Here is a 22,988-nt window from a genome sequence, read left to right as displayed (position 1 = left end):
ATTTTTCATCCACTACTTCCACTTTTGTCCTTCACTGTAAGACAGATGATAAACGGCCCGTGCACCAGCACGCAGTGGCTTTCATTCCCAGTTTTGCCCACTCACTTTCTGCATCACAGGATTATCTGGGATCTGAAGAAAAGCTAGGATCCATCTCCCCCAGGCCATATTAAAGGCAGGCACATAAGCATCCATTTGCAGGCATCATGCTGCAGTGCTGGTTGCAGCCTGTTATGAATGGGAACAAGGAAGAATCAAAGTAGAACACATAGCAATGAAAAGATTAAGTACTTTTCTCCCAAAAAAGCTTCCTGACTTCAGGTTACATGTCTCTACAATGCACTGGGTGACTTTGCTGCGGCTTTGGCTATGTGTGAGGGCTAGAGAAGTTCTGCTCCTTGTGCCCTTGCTAGTCACGTTACCAGCATGTTTACCCTTCTATAAAATGGAATAGTACCACACCGGATGTTGTGAGCCTCAGGTAAATAAGACGCTTTTGAGATCCTCAAGAGGAAAGGTAAAGGATTCTGAAAGTGAAATCTTCATCAGAAAAATTTCTTTACTGAAAGGGTTAAAATCATTGGAATGAACTGTCCGGGGAAGTGGCATAGCACGTAGTGCCACGACTTGGATGACATGGTAGTGTTCAGCCAAAGGTTGGACTTGATGATTTTGGTAGTCTTCTGCAGCCTTAATGATTCCATTAGTCTAACTTGGTGTTTGCTGTGTTTTCATTTCGTACTCTGGACCTGCATTTTCTTCCAGAATCAGTCACTGTCATCCTGTGTGTAGATACTGGAAGTGCCTCTTCACCCATCCTATTTGCATTAAAGGGCAGACTAGAAAATACTGCCTCTTGCAAGCCCAAGCACTCAGCGCGAACTCCCACCCCCCACTCCCCCCCAAAATGACTCCGTGGATTCCAGCCTCCTCCCTGTGTAAACAGGGGGTACGCGCAAGGACAGGCAGGATGCTCACAGACACCGACTCTCATTCGTACTAGGAGCCAAGGATGACACCAAGCACAGCTGCCCCTCCCTCCACGGGGAACTCCTGGGGCCGCGGAGCGGGCAGCGAGCTGGGCGGGTCCGGCAGCGAGGCAGCGCTCCCGTTTTCCCCCGCTCCCGGCCACCCTCCCGCTCTCCCGGCCGGCAGCCCGGTCTCCCCAGGCCCCGCCGCCCCCAGCCTGCTCCACCACTCGCTCCCGTCCCCGGGAAGTCCCGCCCCGCTCGGGGCGGTCGCGGCTCTCCGCCAGCCGGGGCCCTGCGGGTTGCAGTGCTGCCGCCGGAGGGTCGGGGCCGCGGGGTGAGCGAGCGGGGTGTGGGGAGCGCCTGGGGAGCTGCCGTGCCACCTCCCGCGGCCCACAGCCGAGCTGGGCTCGCCCTTGGTGCCCTCGGCCCGACAAGGCGCCCGGGCCGGGAAACTTCCCCGAGTTGTGGAGCGAGAGCCGCTTTCGGTCGCTCCTCTGCCGGCCCGGGAGGGCCCGAGGCGGGAGAGCGGGCGGCGACTGACGGTGCTCGGGGCTGGGGCGGGCGGGGAGCGCGGAGCTGTGCCGGGCTCGGGCCTGCCGGTGCAGCCCCGGCGGAGCGGCGGCTGCGGGGCGAGGAGAGAGGTGGCCGGGACGGCGGCGCTGGGTCAGGCAGGGCTCCTGCGGGGGGCCCGCGGCACGTGTGGAGTGTGAGGGGACGGGCAGCTCCTCTCCGCAGAAGCGTTTTACAGCACCAGATGATAGTTACCAACAGAGTGAGCCTCGAGCTTAGGCGGCTTCACTGTGTGAGTGCAGCTACGCTGCTATTATTAGTGCTGGTATTTAATATTTGTACAGCCATAACAAGTTAAATATTGGAACTACGTCCTTTCTAGTACTCCTCTTCCGACAGTTCCCGAGGGTGTCTCTGTGAAGGAACAAATGCCTCAATCCAAAACTGGGACCTTCAGAGCCTGCCTTCAGCTGCCTCTCCATCTGGAAGCGCCAGCGGCCCTCTGCAAGATGCTTCCAGAGCTGCTTAAGCTTGTCAAGGCTCAGCAGCAAAGCTCCAGACTTGTCTGTGTGCGCTGTTGGGACACGACACTGCACCATGCATGTTCTCGGTGGCCCGAGGCTTGCTGCCCGTTCCAAGACACGGTTGCAGCAGATTCCTGCTCCCCTGGCAGCGGCTCGGGAGCTGCGGAAGGCAGGCTGAATCTGAGCGAGGGAGGTTCAGCTCCCCCCGCCAAGTGTGCTTCTGCACGGTGGCAAAGCCACTGCTGGGCAGTGGCCTTGGGTTTTGGCACCTCCTCTGCATCAGGTCTTGTGTTGTGGCTAGTTTGGTTGTAAGTTGAAGCATACGGGTCCTGTTGGTGAGGAGCTCTGAGGAGCCTAGCAAGTACTTGAATGTATATATGATCTCTAAGATACCTGTAAACATAATTCTTTTTTTTGCAGGTGTCTCTTGTAAAGGGTGGTATCTTCTGTGTGCTAGAGGCTTGTGACAGTTCTTGAATGAAACAAATTTTTAGCTGGAGGTCACTTACTTCTGGGAATTTTTGTTTTCCTTGTCTGGAATTCCCTTCTGCTTTACACTGGATAAATTATTCAACGTCCTCTGTCATAATACGTTCTGTAATGTTTAAAGGTTGTTGCCTTCTTTTTGCTGGGGGCTGTGTTTCAGTGATGGGTGAAGCAATGCTTCTAATAAGTAGTTTTGTATCATTTTGTCAGGTACTTTGGGATTGTTTTATGAAAGACTACATAAGTGTCATTTATTATTATGAATGCCTCTTATGTTTTGGAATTTAACAGATATAATATTTGCCATCCTGTCACCATCATGACATTCATTTTCATAGTTACAATCGAAGGTGGCAACAATGGCATTCAGATGCTTAATTATATTTCATGTAGGTGACCAGTGCTAACTTACTGAATTAGTGCATGGTGCAGCAGGAACAAGTGTCACAGCTTCCCTCTGTGGTTAGGAGCCATCAGCTTGCTTCTCACACATAAAAATCAGTGTATAGTGAAGCATATGGCACCAGTGAGTTCTGTGTTTATTAAAGGACTATGCCTCTGAACATTCTGTGAATTTTTTCTTTATTTCACTTGATATAGATCTAAAATGTTTTTCCCATCTTTCAGGACTTGAAATACTGAAAAAATTCATTTTTTAGTCAGATGAAACCAAGATTTCTTAAGGTTCATGAAAACAGTGAGGCTTCTGCTTGTATCCGGCTGGCCACCTGTCTGGTATGAGTGAATTAGAGATCCATCTAGACTGTGGAAACCTAAGGTACAAGTCTCTGGTATGATTCAGAGCAGTTTTGAACTCTTCGACATTTTCTGCATTTCTGGAAAATGGGATTGCCAGCTGTATTGAAGGGGAAGGGGAGTATCCCATCCCTCTAGTGCTAAGAAGAAATTACATCCTCTCAAAACTGGAAGGGTAGCTTTTCTGCTTCAATGCCATTTTTCTGGCCACAAATTAAAAAGCTTCCTCAGAATTTTCTAAGCAGTGGTCATGTCTTTGGTCTGACAGTAATATATATGTTGGTAATCCAAGAAAAAACATTTTTTTTCCTAACAATAGCTAGGATATGTTTCACAAGTACTTAACTACTCAGATAAAAAGGAAGCAAGAAGAAGGACCACCACCATCATCTCTTAGATAACAGCTTTAAGTAAATCACATTTTTTTACTTGGATCTCAGAAATGTAGAATCACTCTTCCCAAAGATACTCTGAAACCTTACTGTTGTGTAGCCAAAGCCACAGGGTTTTTCTTGAAGTAACTTCTGTGGAGGAGGTGGGATCAAAGAACAGTATGTTACCTGCTGAACTACTCCCTTTTTCTGCTCTTTTGGGATCTCATCTCTTTCCTCAAAATGTAAAAGGAGAATTGTTGTATCCCACAGTTGTCGTTACCCTTTCCAGAGTCACTACAGTGAGGATTAGTGATCAAATGAAAGGAGTGTACCTCTTTTTTTTGCGTGATTTGTGTACCTATTGGCAGATCGGTCATTTTCAGATGGGTCTGAAAATCTTCAACTGATTTTAACGCTTGAACTCTGGTGTTCTGTAAGCTTTATTGCAGGACTTTGTTCTTTGTTGTTCATTCTAGAATGGGTAGCCAGGATTTTTTTAAAAACAGATAAAATAGTTTCCAGGACAAAAATTCTGAGTTTGTATCTTCTTTCAGAAATTCTGTGATACAAAAAGGCAAAACAGTGGCAGTGTTCTGTGTCCAGTTCTGATTAAGACTGAAGATTCAGCAATACTTGCAAAAGAAATAGAAGGGTATGTAGGAGACCTTACAATTTAGTCAGCTTCTGTGTGTTGGTTGTTCCTAGCATTCCACTGTTGTACCCAGATGGGGGTAAGAACTTAAAAGCAAGAGGTCATTGACTCTGACCCCTGACAAAGCATGCGGACTGTAAAGTTCCTGAGGTAAAAGGTACTCCTTGAGCTACACCCACCAGCTTTGAGCTTTCCCTTGACTCACATTAACTTTTCTTGTGTGAGCTCATTTCTTTAGAGCAGAAGTGGACATACAGCTTCCTTGAGAAAGACATAGAGCTTCTATTGCCTGACACAGTCACAGAGAACAGTCACAGTCCAAAGGCTTTTCTCGGGGTATTTTTCCCATTAGGTCTTCAGATTGGTTGAAAATTTTGTGATACAGTTGTTTGCAGGAGTGAGACCTTGAATTTAGTTCTGTGCATCTAAGCTCATCACTCCTAGTAAAGAAGCCCCTGCTTTTTTCACTTGCTGCAGTCTGATGTTGAATGAGACTACATGCTCTTTTCCAACATGCATGGCTTTACAGAACTTAGTGGATCAGTGACTGCTGTGTTCTGTGGCAAAGTTGACGTTGGGGTTCATTCATCTGAATGTTTCTAGGTAGTAATATTCAGTCTTGATCAAGAGGTAGTAATGCATATCGCTCATCCATTGCTTAGATTTGTGTGGTGCATTTCTACATGTGAAGATCATGGAGTGGTTTGGTGTGGCTCTGTAGGACTGCACAAGTGAGTGATAATGCTCCACCCAGCGTGCTTACTAAAATGTTTAAACATGTTTCACATGTTCATGTGAAAATATGTGTATGTGATCTCAAATAGAGAGAAAACCAATGAAAGTCAATGAGAATAACAACAAAGAGTGGAGTTAAGATGTGTGCTTATTTCAGATTTGAAGTTTGGAGGGAATGAAGGCTGGATGGATATGCATTCCTGAAAAGGAGACTTTTTTCCCCTACATGTTGTCCTCACAAGAAAGAGAATATGTATTTGTACCCCAGAACCCTTGGAGAAGCAAATGTGAGTCTGTTAAGTCTTAAGAATATGAATGTATGTATCAACATGCAGGACTTAGCCCATATTTGCATATAGCATAATGTGACTTCAGTTCTGATTTTTGGCTTAAAAACACTATGTGTGCATGTAAAATATAATTAATGTAATGTTTGACCCTGGAGGAGAATTTTTATCTGACCTTTTATCAGGAGTAATTTTGGAAGCTGCCCAAAATGTAAAATCCCCTGAAGTTCTTCTAAAGAGATGTTAATGAAAAAACACTTAGGGGTATACTCGTCTCAGATCTCTCTGAGGAAGAGAAACTTCAATGTGACTTTGCTCAGAGAAGCCTAGATTTTGAGACTGTTATCTGCACAGAATTAAGGTAAAATGGAAGTCTGACTATTCTGGTCACAACAGCTAAACTTTAACCAAATTGGAAAAAAATTGTGCAAAGTTCTATATATGAGGTGACTTGGACTCTGCTTCTTGGAGCAAATCACACGTGCTTGCTTTGAGCCCCAAGGTTCGTCCACCCTGCGAGACAGGTACGAGACCCTGCCCTTGTCCTGGTGTGGCAGTTCAACTGTAAGGAAGCAATCTGATTTAGATATGCCTGGCTTAAAGCCTGCCTAGAGCCAGAGCATGACCCTCAAACCATGCAAAGCTGGAAGGTCTCTCTGCCACGAGCTGAGCCACAGAGGGATGATGCTGTAAGAATTTTCTCTTTCCTTTCAGGTGAACATTTAAAAGCTTTGCTTCTCACTTACCCAGCTCCTTATCTGAGTGTGCTTTTCGGAGGTTCTGAGGGCAGGGTGTCAATATTGGCCTTTCCTGTATGTGTACTAGTGTTTACATTTCTCTTAAAATTTAAGTGGCTGCTTTTAGATTGTAGAACATTGACAGTGCTGCTCAAGCAATGTAACTGCTGTGGAGTGTGTACCTGCATATTTTGGTGGGACTTCTCTTTATCAAAGTGGGATTATAAAAGGCTTGTCTAAAGATCTCCTAATTCTTTTTCATAGCACATACTGTAACCTTATATAAAGTCTTACTTTTAGTATTCTTTCTCACTTCTGTAGTGTAAAGGTTTTTTGATTGCTCAAACCATATATAGAAAATATAGTGAAAAGCAATATTTAGCATTTCTTTTGGCTTGACTTCTCAAGGAAATATGTTTTTGAATGGTTTGGGGACCAGAGGTAGGCCACTGAAGGCCACAACGTTAACCCACTATTCTGAATACTTCCAGAATAATGTGTTTCATGAAAAAATGTGGCAAGGTGGAGTGGATGATGCTTTTTAAATAATTCCCCCAAGAATTCTCTAGGCTTTGAATCTGTTGGCCAATTTCTACCCAGTCAAGAGCTTACACATCCAAAATGGTGAGGTTTGTGTGCATGCTGTGGGAAGATACAGCCACCCACAGGTGGGAAATGAAGGGTGGCCCACAAAGGGAGGAGCTGCAGGATGTACTGCTGTGGGGTTAGGCAGGAGTTTGTGTGGGAGAGGCACCATAGGTGTTCCCTTCCTCTCTCATAAGAGCTTTATTCAAGGCCTGAAAAGTCTCTAGTGTGACATCGTTCCTTAGGACACAAAGCCTTGAGCTAGCTTGAAGTTCAGCAAACCATGGTACTCTCATAGCTCCATTTTGGGAGAGGAAAAAGACCAATGCCATTTTGACCAATGTCAATTCTGAAAATAGGGAAAAATATTCATGACGTTTAATGAAAATCATCTGTCACTTTCTGAGCAGCATACCTGCCATTTCTACAGAAGAGGCCCAAGTTTGCCCAGAAACCTCAATTTTTTCAGTAATTCCACTCTTCCATTTTTTCAGTAATTCCAGAATTTCAAGTTCTTTTTCTTGGGCAGAATAACCCAAAAGCAATAGAACACATGTTGTTTTCTCATGTAACACAAAGTAGTGATGGTGTGAGAGTGCCTGTGTCGAACTACAGCATTACAGGTCTTGGACTCCTTTGTAGTGAGTGGTGCATGGGGAATTGCTGAACTAAATGACAGGTGAGTCTGCATCTGTCCTGGAGCAAATGCAAGTTCTGTCCTCCTGCTGCACTCAGCCACCCAGCTGTGGCACGCTCAGCTCCACAGCCCCTGTAGCTGTGCTTTCCTGACAACATGCATGAGCAAAAAAGCTGTGCTTCCTGAAATCCGTGTCTTTCGGGTGTGGGTTTCAGGTGTGTTTGCACTGTAATTAGCACTCGCGAATATGTTTTTGAAGAAGGTGGAATAGATCTGGAAAGGTTAGAAATCTTGCTTATCTGTTGGGGAAGAGGAAGAACTGTGCAGGCAGTATTGAGTTCCTTCCTTTCTGTAAACCTCTATAGGGTTGACAGAAACATGAGGGAAGAGAAAAATAAGGGTTTTTTTAATTCTTCTTGACATAGTCTACATGTGTTCTCTTTTTCTCGTACCCTATGCCTCTCCTCTTCCTTTGTCTTGCTAACTTTTTCCCTTGTCACAAAACGTTTACATGTGGGGAACGGTGAGATAACACAGCATAAACTAACTAATAGTAATTTCCTACAAATGTGTCACATATTTCTAATAAGTGGCTTTTCCATGTTCTGTAGGGGTTGCTCAAACTAGAATTGAATACTCAAAACATTTCCTCCATCTGTAAATATATAATGAGCCTGTGCTACGTCACATTTCCCAGGGCTGTATGGTTATAAAGGAAAGACCCACTTAAAATGCTCTTGATGCAGCCAGGGCAGCCCTTGTTTCTAAATGGCAGCTGTGTTTAACTTTTTCTGGGTACAGTAAATACCCATTGAGCCATTCTTTTTGCTTTTTTTTTTTTTTTTTTTTTTTTTTTTTTTGTAAATTTTATGTCACAGCAATCTGGATTTAATGTTGCTCTAATCCCACATTGTAATGTAACGACAATGAAATGATTCTCACACTGGTCTACAGAGAATCTGTGCTAATGCCATTAAAATGTGCTTACCGAATCAAAACAAATGCAGAATTAGCATATGGAAACTGTGTTTATGTGATTATAATGTTTCAGCAATATGAGATTACTGTAGGAAGCAACTAATCCAAACCTAGGGGGACTTCCCATTACAAGGCCATTAAAATGACACAGTGACTGAAGCACACGTTTCAGATGGGAAAAGCGGAAACATAAATCTTGTCATCAGTATTCAAGCAAAACATCTATTGAATTCAGTGGAGTTTTTACCAGAGTCAGGAATGCACCACCATGACCTTTTTAATAGCAAGTCTCTTTTCTCTTAACAATACCTCTAGGAAAAATATTTACTTCACCAGAATTTGATAGTTGGCTAATGGTGAGAGTTGTATTTTATGCACCATACAGTTGGTGGTTATAAAGATTTGTCCAGAGTTTATTACAGAAATGATAAGGTAGTGTTTCATGGTTTTTGTGAAATAGTAAAAGTTTTGGTTACATCTTAAAGCAATTTTCTCATTTTTTAGTCTGAATTTGTAATTTTCAGGAAATATAATTTATCTCTCTGTTTGTACAGCACCTAGAGCTGAGAAGTCTTGGTCTGTGCAGGAGTTCCTTGGCAATACCAGCACATAAATTAGCGATTTTCAAAACCAAAATAGCTTTTATTGCCAGATATGAACCTACCTATTTATCTTCTGTGATAGGAATCAGCACATTTTCCCATCCCCTCAGGCTGGATTAAGATTAAGGAAATATAATTCACATATCCTATGTAGAGCCATCTGAAATATATTTGTCTTGTCCTGGATTGTTTCTTGGCTCACTCCTTAGTCCATGGAAAGAGGATAACATTACAGAAAGTGACTTGTCCTGTCCTATTACAGGCATTTAAAACAAGCTAGATGAGCTGCCTATAGATATGTCTTTCCATCTCCAGATGATTGTTTTGTTGTAGACGTACATCATTTAAATGGCTAAATGAGGTGGTATGAATGCAGTCCTTGGTATATGAAAGAAGAAACTTTTTCAAAAGAAAGTTCTGTGTAAAACATGGCATGCAAGTAATGAGTAAACCATACAAACAGTGATTCCTGTAGTAACATATACATGCTTAAATTAAGTAGGAATCCTCATTCCATTTAAAAGCTATTTGCACCTAAAATCTGTTTTAAAAATGCATAATTCTGATTCCATCAAGTGAATCTTACCAGGAATAATGTATCATAGCATAACAAGGGCAGGCTCTTTATGTGAATGACAGCAGGGAAGATACCAGCACAGTAGTTTGAAAAATAATTCCAGTCACAGGTTGTTGACTGTCTTTATTTTTTATTGTTCTTTTATTAAGAGTGGTGGGTTTCTAAAACTGTGTCAGTTAACAGGAACAGGCAGTAATATTAATACATTTTTCATGAAGATAAAATTAGGCCTACTTTAAATGGTGTTTGTGTCAGTTTCCATTTCTTGTGATGCTTCTTATATTTATAAAAATCCTTGGCCTTAGTCAAAAGGTTCTGTAAATTCTGTATGTGAGCTGTAATCTGAATTCTAGAGTTTCAAAATCAACAGGTTGGTGTCTGTTACAAGAGAAACCTGGCGTGGGAACTGGTAATTGATTTGTGTCAAGCTTTATCAAAAGAAATTAAATACTTGCGTATTTAATTATATATAGGTTTGGTTTGCTAACTTAATAAATGGATTGGAAAATTGTCAGTGGACATGGGGAAAGAGAAGTGTGAATCTATTGCAGAGGGTAGTTATCACTCTGCTGTCAGGGTTTTACTGAATGCCAGAGTGTAGATTAAAACATTAAAAAAAAAGCGGGGAGGGGGGGAAATTAAAGCAAAGGTAATGCTTAGAATTGTGTCAGTTGCTTTGCTGTGCATGTAAGAATGACTCAGATCATTGAACTTTCTCCAAAATAGTGGGTTGCTCTGTATAGAGCACCAGCCTTCTTCAAGGATGGAATTAATGACTGTTTAATTGAATTGCAGCTAGGAGCAGTTTCTGACTAAGACAGGTATTTTGCTTTTAATTATTTGCTCAAGAATAATATTTTCTGAAATCATGCACTTCTTTATCTGTTTGGAAGAAAAGTAAATCATCCTATTAATCAGCCAGCAGTCTGTTCTATGAGAGTAATTTATTCTTCTACCTTCTCAAACAAGTTAACATGCTAGTTCAGGAACAAAATTCCTAAAAGAACAGTTCTTCATAATCTGCTTTTACAGAAGGCAAATAAACATAGTCATTCAGTCATTTCTCTTTTTTTTATGGATGGCTAACTCTTCATATTACAATGAGCACCAGCAGTATAGATTTCACTGGGCAGGGAATAGCTGCCTTTTCCAGGGGCTGGGTCACTTTTGTGCATTGGTGCTCTGGCAGTGACTGCTTCTCATGAGATCAAAGAATCCCCAAAGAGATCTTGATGTTCCTGTGCCCTTTGATATGTAGAGTTCAGTGCCCTTCAGATTTCAGTTTTTCTGTCATCCTGGTAGATTAACTTTAGCAGTTAAAAGGAAAATGTCCTCTGAGGGCTTTACCAGTAACAAACCCATGTTTATGACATTATTCACTAAAAGGGAGGCAGAAATGGGAAAGACCTCTCTTTAATCAATAATGCATGCTCTAGTTAGTCCTTTCCTCTGGACATGATTAAACATGTATTTTGTTTCATAACTCATGATTTTGGTTGACTAGGGATTTTAACTATATATCCTCAAGCCTTTGTGACTAGCATCTGGAAGATCTAACATGAACTGGTTAGTCAGGACTACCCCCCCTCCTAAAGGGAAAAAGCCCAAAATCCCAATAGGGAGAGCTGCAGTTAATTCTAACCTGCAGTGAGTTAAGCCAAATTGGCATGGGGCCTTTGACATGAACCAACTGCAGACTGTAGCCTCAGTGTTTGTATTTGTCACGGCTCGTTTGAAGTTTTGAGAAGTAACATTTTTTTCATTGATGTTAAAGATGAATTAAAAAGTGTCTGAGATGCTGAGCCACATACAAATTGTTAGATTAAAGTCTGTTCTTAACTGGCAAAATATTTGCCTGCTGAAGCACTTTGACTTCCTCACTGCTGTTTATGGGCCATGCTGTATCTTTGGTGGCTGTTGTCAGCCTTAGAGGAGTGGTCTTGGGCTGTTCCAGACCTCCAGAACACAGCAGGTAGGAGAACCTGAGCCGTGCTGAAGCCAGACGAGCAGATTATCACCCCCACCCCTGCATTCAACAAAGAGAGGGGTAGACTAGGTGTCCAAACACAGACTGCTTCCTCAACATGGGAGAGGGATGCTGAGTCTTGGAGGCCAGAGATAAATATACTGAACATATCAGTAAGGAATATTCAGCCTTGGTGCCAAGTGTGTTCATCTGGTGGCTGAAGCTGACAAAATTTTGACAGCTGCTGAAGAGCAAAGAATCCTAAACGAACATACAGTGGTTTTATTAAATAGGAAACATTTATCTTAATGTGATACTGACGACAGCACAATAAATGATGACAATTTCCGTGTACTGGAATGTGGTGTGTTTATATTGCTGGAGTACTAATACAAGCGCAGTTGGGTAAAATAAATGCCTTGTTTTTCATATTGACCACACTGCTACAAACAGCTTTTGGAAACAGCCCAGTGAACACACACAGAGTGTAGGTATATGTGCAAGAGGGAGTAGGGATTTCAAAAATTGCCTGAGAAAATGCTGCTCTTTCTAAAATGTTTTTGTTTTTCCTTTCTTCTTTCCCAGACTCCTTTAGGATCTGATTTTTTTCCCCTTTGTTAAAGAAAGATGCCTTCCTTGAGTGGAAAAGTGCAGACTGTCTTGGGCCCTGTGGAGCCTGACTGTCTTGGCAAAACGTTGACTCATGAACACTTGACTATGAACTACAGCAGCTGCTTTTGTCCACCTTCTCCAGGCCAAGAGGCTTTGTCTAATGGGCCCATTGAGATGAAGAACTTGTTTTGGATTAAGCAAAATCCCTACAGCCATAAAGAAAACCTTCTTTTGTATCAGGAGACAGATGCTGTGAGGGAGGAGCTGCTGCATTTTAAAGCAGCAGGTGGTGGGACGATTGTGGAAAACACAACTACAGGAATTGGCCGGGATATGAATACTTTGAAGAAACTTGCTGAAGAAACTGGAGTTCATATTGTTGCTGGTGCTGGGTTTTATGTGGATTCCACTCATTCTCCTCAAACACAGGCCATGACAGTGGAGCAGGTAAGTCTTAAGCATTGCTTCAGTGCTTCTGTCCTGTGAATTATCCCAGGGTAAGCCAAAGTTGGAAAGAAGTTCCAGTAAAATAGATGGAATACAGGGGTGCTCAGCATAGAAAACAGGAACAGCATTACTGCTGATGTGTAATATCTGGAGCAACACTACTTTCATGTCCTTGGTTTATCTGTCAGAATTTTCAGTTCTTAAGCTCCATTTTCTTTGAGGGATTTGTCATAATGCAACAGGAAAAGGAAAACACAGTATTTCATGTGTGGACATTTGGTACACCACGTACTATCTTGAGGTTTTTACTAATTTTTTAAGGAATGAGTTTATCCTTGCTACCTCTTCTGTCACTTTTTCTGGCTAATTACTTCCCAATGAATTTACCCAGCATTCTTGTAAAAAGCATAGATAATTGCAGTATTTATAGGACAATTGTAAATCACTGCTCTGCTCAGGCTGTGTGTTACAGCTCTCTTCTCTATCATTTGTGCAGGCTTTTCAGGGCATAGTCTACATCAGCTTGTTGTACAGTGACTAAGACAATGTGTTAACAATAGCTGAGGTCCCCAGATGTTCCTGTAATAATAAATATTCATCTTTTATTAAGAAAATGTGGTGATGAGGAGAAGAGGGAATGGAACTCTCCAAGGTAGGAGGCTGTGAATGTGTATAAATAGAGCTGACAATTTTTTTTTTTAAATCTGTCACAGTTTACAAATGAGTCAAATTAATTTTAAAAATCAATGGTCAAAACCTAAGCAGTGCTGCCAGCAAAACTGGACCAAAATGTACACTAGAGTACTGCTTTTCATAAATGTTCATCCATTGTTTGAAATACAAATAGCAAGGACACAAATAGATTTCTCAAGGCAAAGGTTTCCCTTCTGTGTTTGATGGACTGATGGAGACCCACAGATTTCCTGTACTCAGTGCTTGGAAGGTAGGTCATCATCAGTACCATTTTGTGCTCTCAGTTCTGAATGTATGCTTAAGATACATGGCCTATCTGGGTAAGAAAAATTAATTTTTTTATAGCAAAGCAGTTTTATTAAGAGATTCTGATGGGTTTTGTCTATGCATGCTCTAAAGTAGACTAATTTTGATCCTGTAAATTTGTCAAATTAGCTTTGTTTTTGTAGTTCTGAAGTCAGCAGATCTCCTGTTGTTTTACCTTGGCATTCCCTTAAGCAGGTTTTGCCTTAAACTTGTCTCTTGAGGATGCTTACCAGAGTTTCTCTCTTCCTTTTATGTATGACAAGGTTTCCATATTCTCTGATCTCTTGTTTTGCAAAAATTACATTAGATTATGTCTGAAGCCAATTCAGGAGTGCAAGGCAAAGGTTTTGGAATAAACTAACCTTTAAAAAAAAAAAAAAAAAAGAAAACTTAATGTCTGACTAAATCAGAGTTCAAATTACATGTAGACCAGCTTTCTTGGCAAACCTGGACAAATGTGTGACTGGATACTGTTAAATTGATTTGCTTCTGTGTTTATTTTGGTCTTAGTGAATGGCTAGCATAACATTAGTTGACAGAAACCAGATTTTAACTGCAGTGCTTTCACACACCCAGCTGTTAATTAGATAAGTTCAGAAAGACCTTGGGAGCATGACTAACCCAGTGTCCAAACTAGGCCAAATTTGATGCTATTTAACACAAACAGTAATAATAACCAAAAATCTCATTTTCCTGTTCTCTAGCTGACAGAGATTATTGTTGATGAGGTACTCAAAGGAGCAGATGGGACTAATATCACGTGTGGTGTGGTGGGAGAAATAGGTTGCTCCTGGCCTTTGACTCCCAGTGAACACAGAGTGCTTCAGGCAACAGCACAGGCTCAGTCACAGCTTGGGTGCCCGGTTATCATCCATCCTGGCAGGAACAGCGACTCCCCTTTCCAGATCCTCCGCATCCTGCAGGAAGCTGGGGCTGATGCTTCAAAGACAGTCATGTCTCATCTCGACAGGTAAGCCGACTATTCTGCTGTGCTTCTTGCAGTGTTGCCACAGCTCACTGGGGCTTTGCAGAGCTACACTGGGAAAAGGTGACATAAAGTGTTACCCTCAAGTTAACTGACTCAAAAATAAGTGCTTATATAGAGCTTGATCTGCCTCCAGCACTACAGTCAGGATCAGGTTTTAGATTCACATTGATAAGAGATTTTGGTATTTTAAATACTGTCTTTGAAAGCCTGGCAGAGGGATTAGGAATAACTGTAGCCACATTTTAAAAATGGGATTTTCATTAATTTGTATCCCTGCAAAAATCCCTGTATTTACAAAGCACTGGACACTGAGCAGCTCTCACTAAATCAGGTTGGAAGTTGCTGGGCTTCCAGTGTTTTTGAAAACTGGGTCACTCTTAATGGCCTTGCCAAAATCTCACAGAAGCTAATGGAGATTTCCTTAATTTGGCTGGAGTCTGGATCAAAGCAAAAGGCAGATTTTTAATGTTCTACTACCAGATAGAGGATATACTGCTTAAAAAGAAAATAGTTGGGTTTTGGATAGTCCATAGCATAGACCAGATAGTTAACTTGTAGTTTCCTCAAGAACAAAAACCAGGAGCTCCACATGAGGCACGGAGAGAAATTGGGATGCTTTTCTGTTTCCAGTTTAGAAATATAGCCTCTATTACCAAATCAGTTTTGTATGACCTTGTGTTGCTCATGGTGAGCTGGAGTATGTCCAAACATTGATTAGTTTGGCCAGTTGCTGAATAATGGAGACTATTTGTGGTCATATGATTCTCAGCAATTGGATTGTTTGCCCTCAGTGTGAATGCAATACAGGCAACAGCACTGTGCTCCAAATTTCTCATGGTTACAGGCTCTAAGAGCTTGCAAATCAAACTACAGGTGTTTGTTATTCTCACTGAGCTCCTTGTTTTACTTGACGATTTTAGGAGCATAAAATTCATGCCATGAAATTATATTTGAATATTTATAAATTTTTGTATTTACCTGTGTTCCTCTGTATCTATAGCTGTATTTTTCACCCCTTTTTGAGAAAAAACTGATTACTTAAATCTTTTTATGAAAGAGGACTGAGCAAGCTGCAGGTATCAGTACTTACGTAGCCATTTTGATACAACATAAACATACAATTATGGCTTTTTACTTCTGCAAAAAGATTCTGCACTGTTGTAAATTGTTGAATTAAATAATTAATGGATAGAAATTAAGCAATATAAGTAGGAAAACAGAGGTGCAGTTTCAATAACAGACGCTGATGCAGAATATGACATTTCCTTTTATCTCTTTCTATCATTACTTTCACACATTCAGGTTGGCACTTGCTATAACATAAACTACTGTGAAGTTTGGCTTTGCAATGTGCATTTAACATTTTAAGTCTCCTCCAGTAAGAAAAATCCATGTGGGAGCATCCCAGTCCCTTAAATGTGAGATAAATTTGTACATAGCTCCATGTTTCATATCTGCATTTGCACATAGACAGAACGGTAGTTTTCCAGTGGATTTACAATTCAACGATAAAACTAAAATGCTACCATGTCTTGCAAATTTAGCACCTTAAAAAAAAAGGTATCCATAGTGGAACTACAGTGTACTAAAAGGCTGGAAGCAAAAGCTATTGAGCCTCTGCTTTATCCATTCATTAGGGGTTAAGGTTATAAAGGAGATCAACATCTTGACTCAACTCACTTGAGTAACTTCTGTTAGAAGTCTTGCAGCAACTGTTATGAATTCGGGGCAACATAACAGTTTGGTGTCTGTCCCCATGGTATTTATGGCTGAGGTCCAAATTATGGGGTGCTTCACCATGTCCCACCTCCTTTTCCATGAGCTCAGGGCTGTTCAGGGACAGTGTTGCCTAAACACCCAATTCCAGCTCAGAGACCAGCAATTTGAACTGGGAGCTGCTGCTGTTGCTACATCCTTGTGGCTCACAGTGGGACCCAGTGGCTGGGGAAACTAAGTTCTCTGGCTCTTTGTTGGGACAGAGCACCCAAAAGCATGACACTAACAATAGTTTTCAAAAGAAACTGTTCTGGCTGTGATTTTGAAATAGATTGTTAGGTATTTTTTGCTACCTGCACAGGATTGAATAGTCTTGGCAATTGTCTCCCTGTGAACTGGGCTGGGCTGGATCTAAAATAATCTGTTCTTTTGCTCTGCACTTTGAAAACTCATTTGGTGATAAATGTTCAGTCTCTGTAAACTGTAACATTTATTTTAAAATAACATTTTTTTATTAATTACAGTTGGCAAGTCTTACACTCCTGCTGATGGCAGGCTTGTTTGAACATGGATTTTCTCTCTCTCAACCCATCTGTTCCTCCTACTTGATCTGTTGTTAAGTCATAATATTGAAATTATGACATCAGTAATTTCCATAGCAACAGACTGTGATGTAATTGTATAAGGTAAAACTGCTTTGTGACATTAATATCTGCAATAATAAAAAAATCCCCCAACAAACTACTGCCCTTTTGGTTAGCTGTACTGCTCTTGTGGAAATGTGGTTTCTTCTTAAAAAAAAAAATTGTTTAGCAGCTATAAAGATAAAATTGTATCACTTGAGTGTTTTTGTTTTACTTTGAACAGTTTATACACGTGGTAAAAATGGTTCAAAGAAAACCCAAAATATTCCAGAGAACTCTTATTTCTGTTGCTGTTCTTTTCCAAATGAGTGAGAGGTGCTAGAAGCTTTGTTCCTTCACTTTTCAAATCTGTTGCAAAGCCCATGTCCCAGATATTCACAGTGCCATTATGTATTTTGGTGAGAGCGTTTCCTTAAGGCGTTCTGGCCAGATCCCAGTGCAAACAATGATGTATTGCTGCTCTAATGGCAATCTAGAAACATCGCTGTACAGAATAGAAACTAAAGACAAAGTTGTATATTACTGGTGTGTGATGGATGAAACAAGCCCTGGGTGAAGCTGTCTCCTGTAACTCTTTTGGGAGAGTAAATCTGTCTTGTGTGAGTAATCCATTGTCTTTTTTTTTTTTTTTTTTAATATCACTATGAATTAACCTGCTCCTTAAATGTCCTTCCTTGTTAGGTTGTCTGTTGAGAGGGTTAATGATATCAAAAGTAAGTAGCTTTCCTGTTTCTGTTTAAAGATTATTGTAGAGGCTTTCATTATTTCATGGGGAAAGAGTTGGTTTTGTTTTGGTTTTTTAATGCATGAAATCCCAAATGAATGTAGGAAGGACAATGCTGTGTATAGTCTTAAGTTGCATGTGTCAGACAGGAGTCCTGTTTGTCAAATGGGTGAATTATATCGTAGATTATTTGTTTTTTTCCTTGCAAGTAGGAGATCACAAAGTACCTGTCCTCATACCATAAGATGTTTTATTCCTGTTACAGTGCTGACTCTGTTTCATATGTTCTGCAGGACCATCTTTGATAAAAAGAAACTTCTTGAATTTGCTAAGCTTGGATGTTACTTAGAGTATGACCTGTTTGGTACAGAGTTCCTTCATTACCAGTTCCATCCGGATATCGACATGCCGAACGACAATGAAAGAATTGCAAGGTATCTTCTCCCATGCTGTTTAGCTATAGCATGGCCGTTGATAAAAAATATTATTGATAAAAAATACTTGTTTTAAGACCATCACAGAGTGACTCTGCTTGTTGTTCAAAACCGTCTTCTATCATACTGAAATAATGCCATTTCCCCTGCTGCTGTCACACTGTTAGAGCAGTATGTGTCATTTCTTCTGTCTGAGAGGAAGATGCAGAATCACAGTGTTGTAGGAAGTTACTTGAGAAGAAGATCAAGAGCTTTTTCAGCTTCATTCTCTGTCCTAATTCGATGCTGATCTGGTCAAATTTATGCAGTCTGTAAAAAGGAAAAGGATGACAATACTGCATTTATGTTAAGATTAAGTACTTCTGTTTGAAACATGGTATTGGAAACTTAGTGCTGCTACTAAACATCACGTGAGCCTGTTTTATCTCCTCACTGGCTTGCTAACCCAGCAAAACTCATTGGTTGTTTTGGATGGATTTGTGTGTCCATCCTGGAAAACTGCCTTTTTTCTTCCAAGCACTTTATCACCTTTCCTCCCACTGTCCTTTTGCCCTTTCTCTGTTTTGAAGAATGTGATTCCTGCCTCTTCAGGGCTCCCATTCTCTTCACACTCACTCACAATGTGAAAATATTGGTCCCACTGGCAGGATACCTCTTCCCTGCTTCTCATCAGCACCTGCAGTCGCAGCTCAGCTGCATGGCCAATCTGTTGTGCTGTGCTAACACAAAGTTTTGCCAAGGAGATACATTCTGTACAAAAACTGTCTGAGAGAAGGTAGGATCAGCTGGGAATGGACACCTCACTCCTTCCACTCCATCTGGAGGTGTGATGCTGCCATGCTGTTTGTCCACAGTGTTTGTGAGCAGTGAAGTGGCAAGTGTCTGAGGGTGGGTTGCCATCCTGCCTGTGTCTTTTTACCTTTCAGAGTCACAAATAGTTCTTTCACTCTCCTTGATGAGAAAGATTTTATGATTGCTGATTACTAATGAAGAAACTTCTAGCTTTCCCTTACATCTCAGACAGTTTCCCTCCCCCTCATTGTCAGATTAATCTTGAAACTAATCTGTTTTCAAACTGTTCTCTCCTAAGAAGGTGCTGTGGCTATTCTTCCAGCCTCCCAAGCATTTTCTGCTCCTTTTCACACTTGAAATTGTTTCTCTCTTAACAGTGCTCTCAGTCTTGCTACTCAGTATTTTAAACTGTTGCAAGGAATCCACAGTTTTCACTTTTAGAATGAGTAAAGTTGCTTCCTCTGCTGTGCCTCCTGCCCTCTCCTGTGCCATGGAAAGTCAGCATCTATGGAAGCACTGGGGAATATTTAGAGACGACTGGCCTTGGTTAACAAGTGCATGTTCAATTGTGGCAGAGTTTTCATTCCATCCATGATACTTGCTCAGACACCATTATGTCTCCTGAAACTCTCTAGTGTCTGAGTATTTCTTGCAGCAGGCTGTTCAAAGGAAGAAAATATGAAAGGTTTGTCTTCTCCTTGCACAGTGTGAGACTGTGTATTTGAGTTATATCGATGTACCCACCGTGGACTAAGGATAGCTGGGGCAATCTCCTTAGGCTTTTGTTTAGTGAAACAGCACCACAGAGGTAGAAGTCAAATTGACCTCTGAATGAAAATACTGAATTGAAAATACTTGTTCCCATCTTTTTTGTTCAAAACACAAACTTCTGTTGTCGTAACATGCGTACTTAACACAGTTTAGCTGTATGTGTACTTCAGCAGTTTGGATGCAGTCTACTGCCAATGCAAGCAAAACACTGACTTCTGTTCTTGGGCAAGTTGGAGTCAGAAGCATGTACTAACTAAATATAGAGGAATGAGCAAAAAGGAGCAATAGATACAAAATTGAAAGGATCATATGCCTCCCCAGCCCATTAAATCAGTCTAATATTAAAGCAGGTGGTTCTAATAATTTGTTTGGTCAGGAAAAATTTAGTCCTTCCAGTGCCATTAGTCTTACTTTCTGGTTGGCTTGTGGTCTCTCTGTATTTCAGGCTGGAGGAGATTCTTGTGATGTAAGACTATGGTTTACGTAGTGTTGTGCACTGTATGGCACAATGTACGGTGGGTTTTTGAAAAACAATAACATTTTACCAAATTCTACCCTATTTGCCTTCTTTCTGCTGCCCATGCTGATTTGATCCTGCTACATTTATCTCCTTGTAATTACCTGTAATAAAAACTGTCAGTGAGGGCTTTCAGATACAGTGTGGGTACTTGTGAGGCTAGTTTTTTTTTCTTGCTGATAAAAGCATTGTCATGAAGGTAAGAATGAAAACTTCACAACGCTGGCAAGTGATGGAATTGGAGGCCTTCATGAGGAATGAGCACTTTCCAGGGCTGGTCTGTCAGTCCCTGACACTTCAGTGCTGCAAACCTCTGCCAAACTAAATGGAAGCTTGACAGTCATGCAATACAGGAGTGTAGACATCCATATAACATAAATGCTAAAAAAAATTAGTTGATCAATGGAGTAAGGCTAGCTGAATGAAACGTGAAGCAGAAGGACTTGTAGCAGTCCTGCTACAAGAGTGTGATCAGAAGGATTACTTCTTTTTCCAAGCTGGCTTGTCATTTTGCCAAGCCTCTTTAGCTGCACTGCCATATTAATTAATGCCCCTTATTTCCTGGCATGTGCTGTGCCATGCCAGTCTTCTTTGTCTTCTTTAATGAACATCTTTGCAGTGTGTTTTGATGATAACTGTCTATATGGAGTACGATACTGGCAACTTCAGCTGTTTATTAACCTGCTTCGCTAAATGGGATTCAACTGAAGGTATGAAAGTACTTAAGTAATTGAGCCAGGCTCCTTTAAAGAGCTGTCACACACAGAGTCTGGTCATTAGCAAATGTAATGGGACCAGCTTTGTGACAGCAGCAAGTAACCTGCTGAGAAGGAATTTATGTAGGAAATTATTATTTACTCACTTGTATAAAACCTGTGTCCTGTGTGTGGTGATGCTGAAGTTCTTGAATTCCTCTGTGGAATTTATGGGTCTGGAAATGGAAAGTCATGTGCCAAAAGCAAAGTTTTACTTCTCCATTTTGATGTAAGTGGTGTTTTCAGAGATGGGATATTTTTTGTGCAATAAAAAATGTATTTTATTTTCAGGTAAACGTAAGGGTACAATCCTCTGAGCTCCTCAGTATTTCTGTTATAATACAGTCCAGCAGTACAGTAATGTAAGAAGTGTAAATGCTGTTGCAGTGAGAACTTTCACTGACAGGGATGCTTCCAACTTTTGCAGGATTTGTATGCTGATTGATGAAGGCTATGAAGACAGAATTCTGATGGCTCATGATGTGCACACCAAGAACAGGTTGATGAAATATGGAGGTCATGGATATTCACATATTCTTAAAAATATAGTTCCTAAAATGCTAATTAGAGGCATATCCCAAGATAAAATTGATAAAATACTCCTAGCAAATCCAAAGCGGTGGTTGACTTTTAAGTAGGAGCAATGAATAAATATGCCTGATTTATAAGGAAGCTTGATAAAATTCAGATTTCAGTAGAGCAGTCATTTTAAAAAAAAATTCTGAAAAGCTAAAAATTAAGCAGATGCAAACAAACGAATTGTAATATTTCTTTTTAATTAGAACATAAAAATTATATACTTTCTCTACATTTTCTCCCTTCTGAAAGTTTGCTCATTAATGATTTATTGAATATGAGCCTACCTACAGAATCTTTTCTTTTTCTTTCTGAAATTTTAAAATGACTGTTTCAAAAGCATAATCTGTTACTGAATGTTACCTCAAAACTACTTCTGAAGATGTGTCACATGGAAGGAAATTTCCTTGAAAGAAAATTAATGGTTTGCAGTTAAATTTCCTGTCTTCAGGGGCTGATTTTAATCCTTGTAATACTGTCAATCTTCTCATTATCCTCATGTTCTTTGAGTAATGCTTGATTGAAAGGTCTGAAAGTTTTAGTTAGCTTCCATTGACAAGCGAAGGCAAGAGGAATCTCAAATCAAAAAAGATAAGGTTTCTTTCTAGTTTAACAATTTACTTAATTGTAAATGAAAATGTAAAAAAATACATGGAAAAATATATTTTTGAATAAAGCATTTTGATCACCTCTTAAAGTATGTGCAGTATTATTACAACTGTCTTTTTCTAATTGCATTAATTTTTTATCATGAACTTGGAGTCTCACAGCAATCATGTAAAACTTGACACATACCAGCTTCTTTTTGTAAGGATGCAACACCAGCACTCAAAATATATTACATAATACAGTTTTAATGAGTTGTATTAGTTATAACAAAGGTTGTGTTATAAGTCTTTACAAATCAGTATATCAAGATATGATGAAAAAGGAAGAAATGTTTGCCTTATATGTGGCTTTCACATAAAGCGTGTTCTTTGCTCTTGTCTAACTTTAACCAGGGCAGGTGATTTACCCAAAAAATGGTGTTATCCAATAGCAGTGGTAGCCTGATTTCAGAAGCTTCTTCAGATTTGACCATGTATGTCTTGTAGTATTGAGCTTTACCAATACACACCATAGTAAAAGCACATTGCTGGTTGTGAATGATCTCTAGCTCTAGGTGCAGGACTGCTGGACACTACACAGGGAATCTCTAGCTACACTGCCAGCACTGGCCAGCAACAGCAACAGTGGAGCGAGCAGACAAGTCAGGTACACATCTGTCACTAAAATAATTGCCTCGTAGAAATTAAACAGGAGTAACCACTGCAGTGTACAGATATGAGCTGGCACTTTGTCGTAAGGTAAAAGCATTGCCCGTCTGGTGAGATAATACACAAGCAGCTGGCAGCACCGTGTCCCCTTGTAAACCCTGCATGAGTTTGCCTGGCGATCCTCTCAGCCAGCCTGGGCTCACTCGGCATTTGTTTGGAACTGAACGACTCAAAACAGAAGGAGTAACACATTCCGTTTAAGAAAAGGTTCACTCATTCAAATGAGATTTTTAGGGCGATGTGTAAAATCTCTATCAGACTTTTGCTGAGTAGCCAGCACTCGAGAGCTTTTTTGTCAGTGGCAGACACTTTGGAAATTT

At 40.7% G+C, this 22,988-nt stretch overlaps 1 protein-coding gene across 4 annotated transcripts; it reads left to right on the top strand.

Moving 5' to 3' along the window:
* Nucleotides 1-1,264: 1,264 nt before the first annotated feature.
* On the top strand, nucleotides 1,265-22,049 carry PTER (phosphotriesterase related). Of its 4 annotated transcripts, none has more exons than XM_041489949.1 (5): nucleotides 1,265-1,305; nucleotides 11,963-12,436; nucleotides 14,140-14,405; nucleotides 17,801-17,941; nucleotides 21,204-22,049. In XM_041489949.1, the coding sequence occupies exons 2-5, from the start codon at nucleotides 12,005-12,007 to the stop codon at nucleotides 21,412-21,414; spliced, it is 1,050 nt and encodes a 349-aa protein (XP_041345883.1). In that variant the 5' UTR covers nucleotides 1,265-1,305; nucleotides 11,963-12,004; the 3' UTR covers nucleotides 21,415-22,049. The 4 variants fall into 4 exon arrangements, with proteins under 4 accessions (XP_041345883.1, XP_041345876.1, XP_041345900.1 ...); XM_041489942.1 differs by lacking the exon at nucleotides 1,265-1,305 and adding an exon at nucleotides 1,328-1,773; XM_041489966.1 differs by lacking the exon at nucleotides 1,265-1,305 and adding an exon at nucleotides 4,224-4,273.
* The last annotated feature ends 939 nt before the right edge of the window (nucleotides 22,050-22,988 follow it).

Source organism: Pyrgilauda ruficollis, unplaced genomic scaffold (assembly GCF_017590135.1).
Source record: "Pyrgilauda ruficollis isolate IOZ18807 unplaced genomic scaffold, ASM1759013v1 scaffold12, whole genome shotgun sequence".
NCBI classification, from domain to species: Eukaryota; Metazoa; Chordata; class Aves; order Passeriformes; family Passeridae; genus Pyrgilauda; species Pyrgilauda ruficollis.
The sequence above is the reverse complement of the archived record's forward strand: the minus strand, read 5'-3'. Positions and strand labels throughout refer to the sequence as shown.

Bases quoted from the DNA above. Each gene is read 5' to 3' on its own strand.
- PTER (XM_041489949.1), top strand. From the start codon at position 12,005: ATGCCTTCCTTGAGTGGAAAAGTGCAGACTGTCTTGGGCCCTGTGGAG. The intron at 12,437-14,139 runs GTAAGTCTTAAG...CCTGTTCTCTAG, and splicing joins AGGCCATGACAGTGGAGCAG to CTGACAGAGATTATTGTTGA. The intron at 14,406-17,800 runs GTAAGCCGACTA...TATGTTCTGCAG, and splicing joins GTCATGTCTCATCTCGACAG to GACCATCTTTGATAAAAAGA.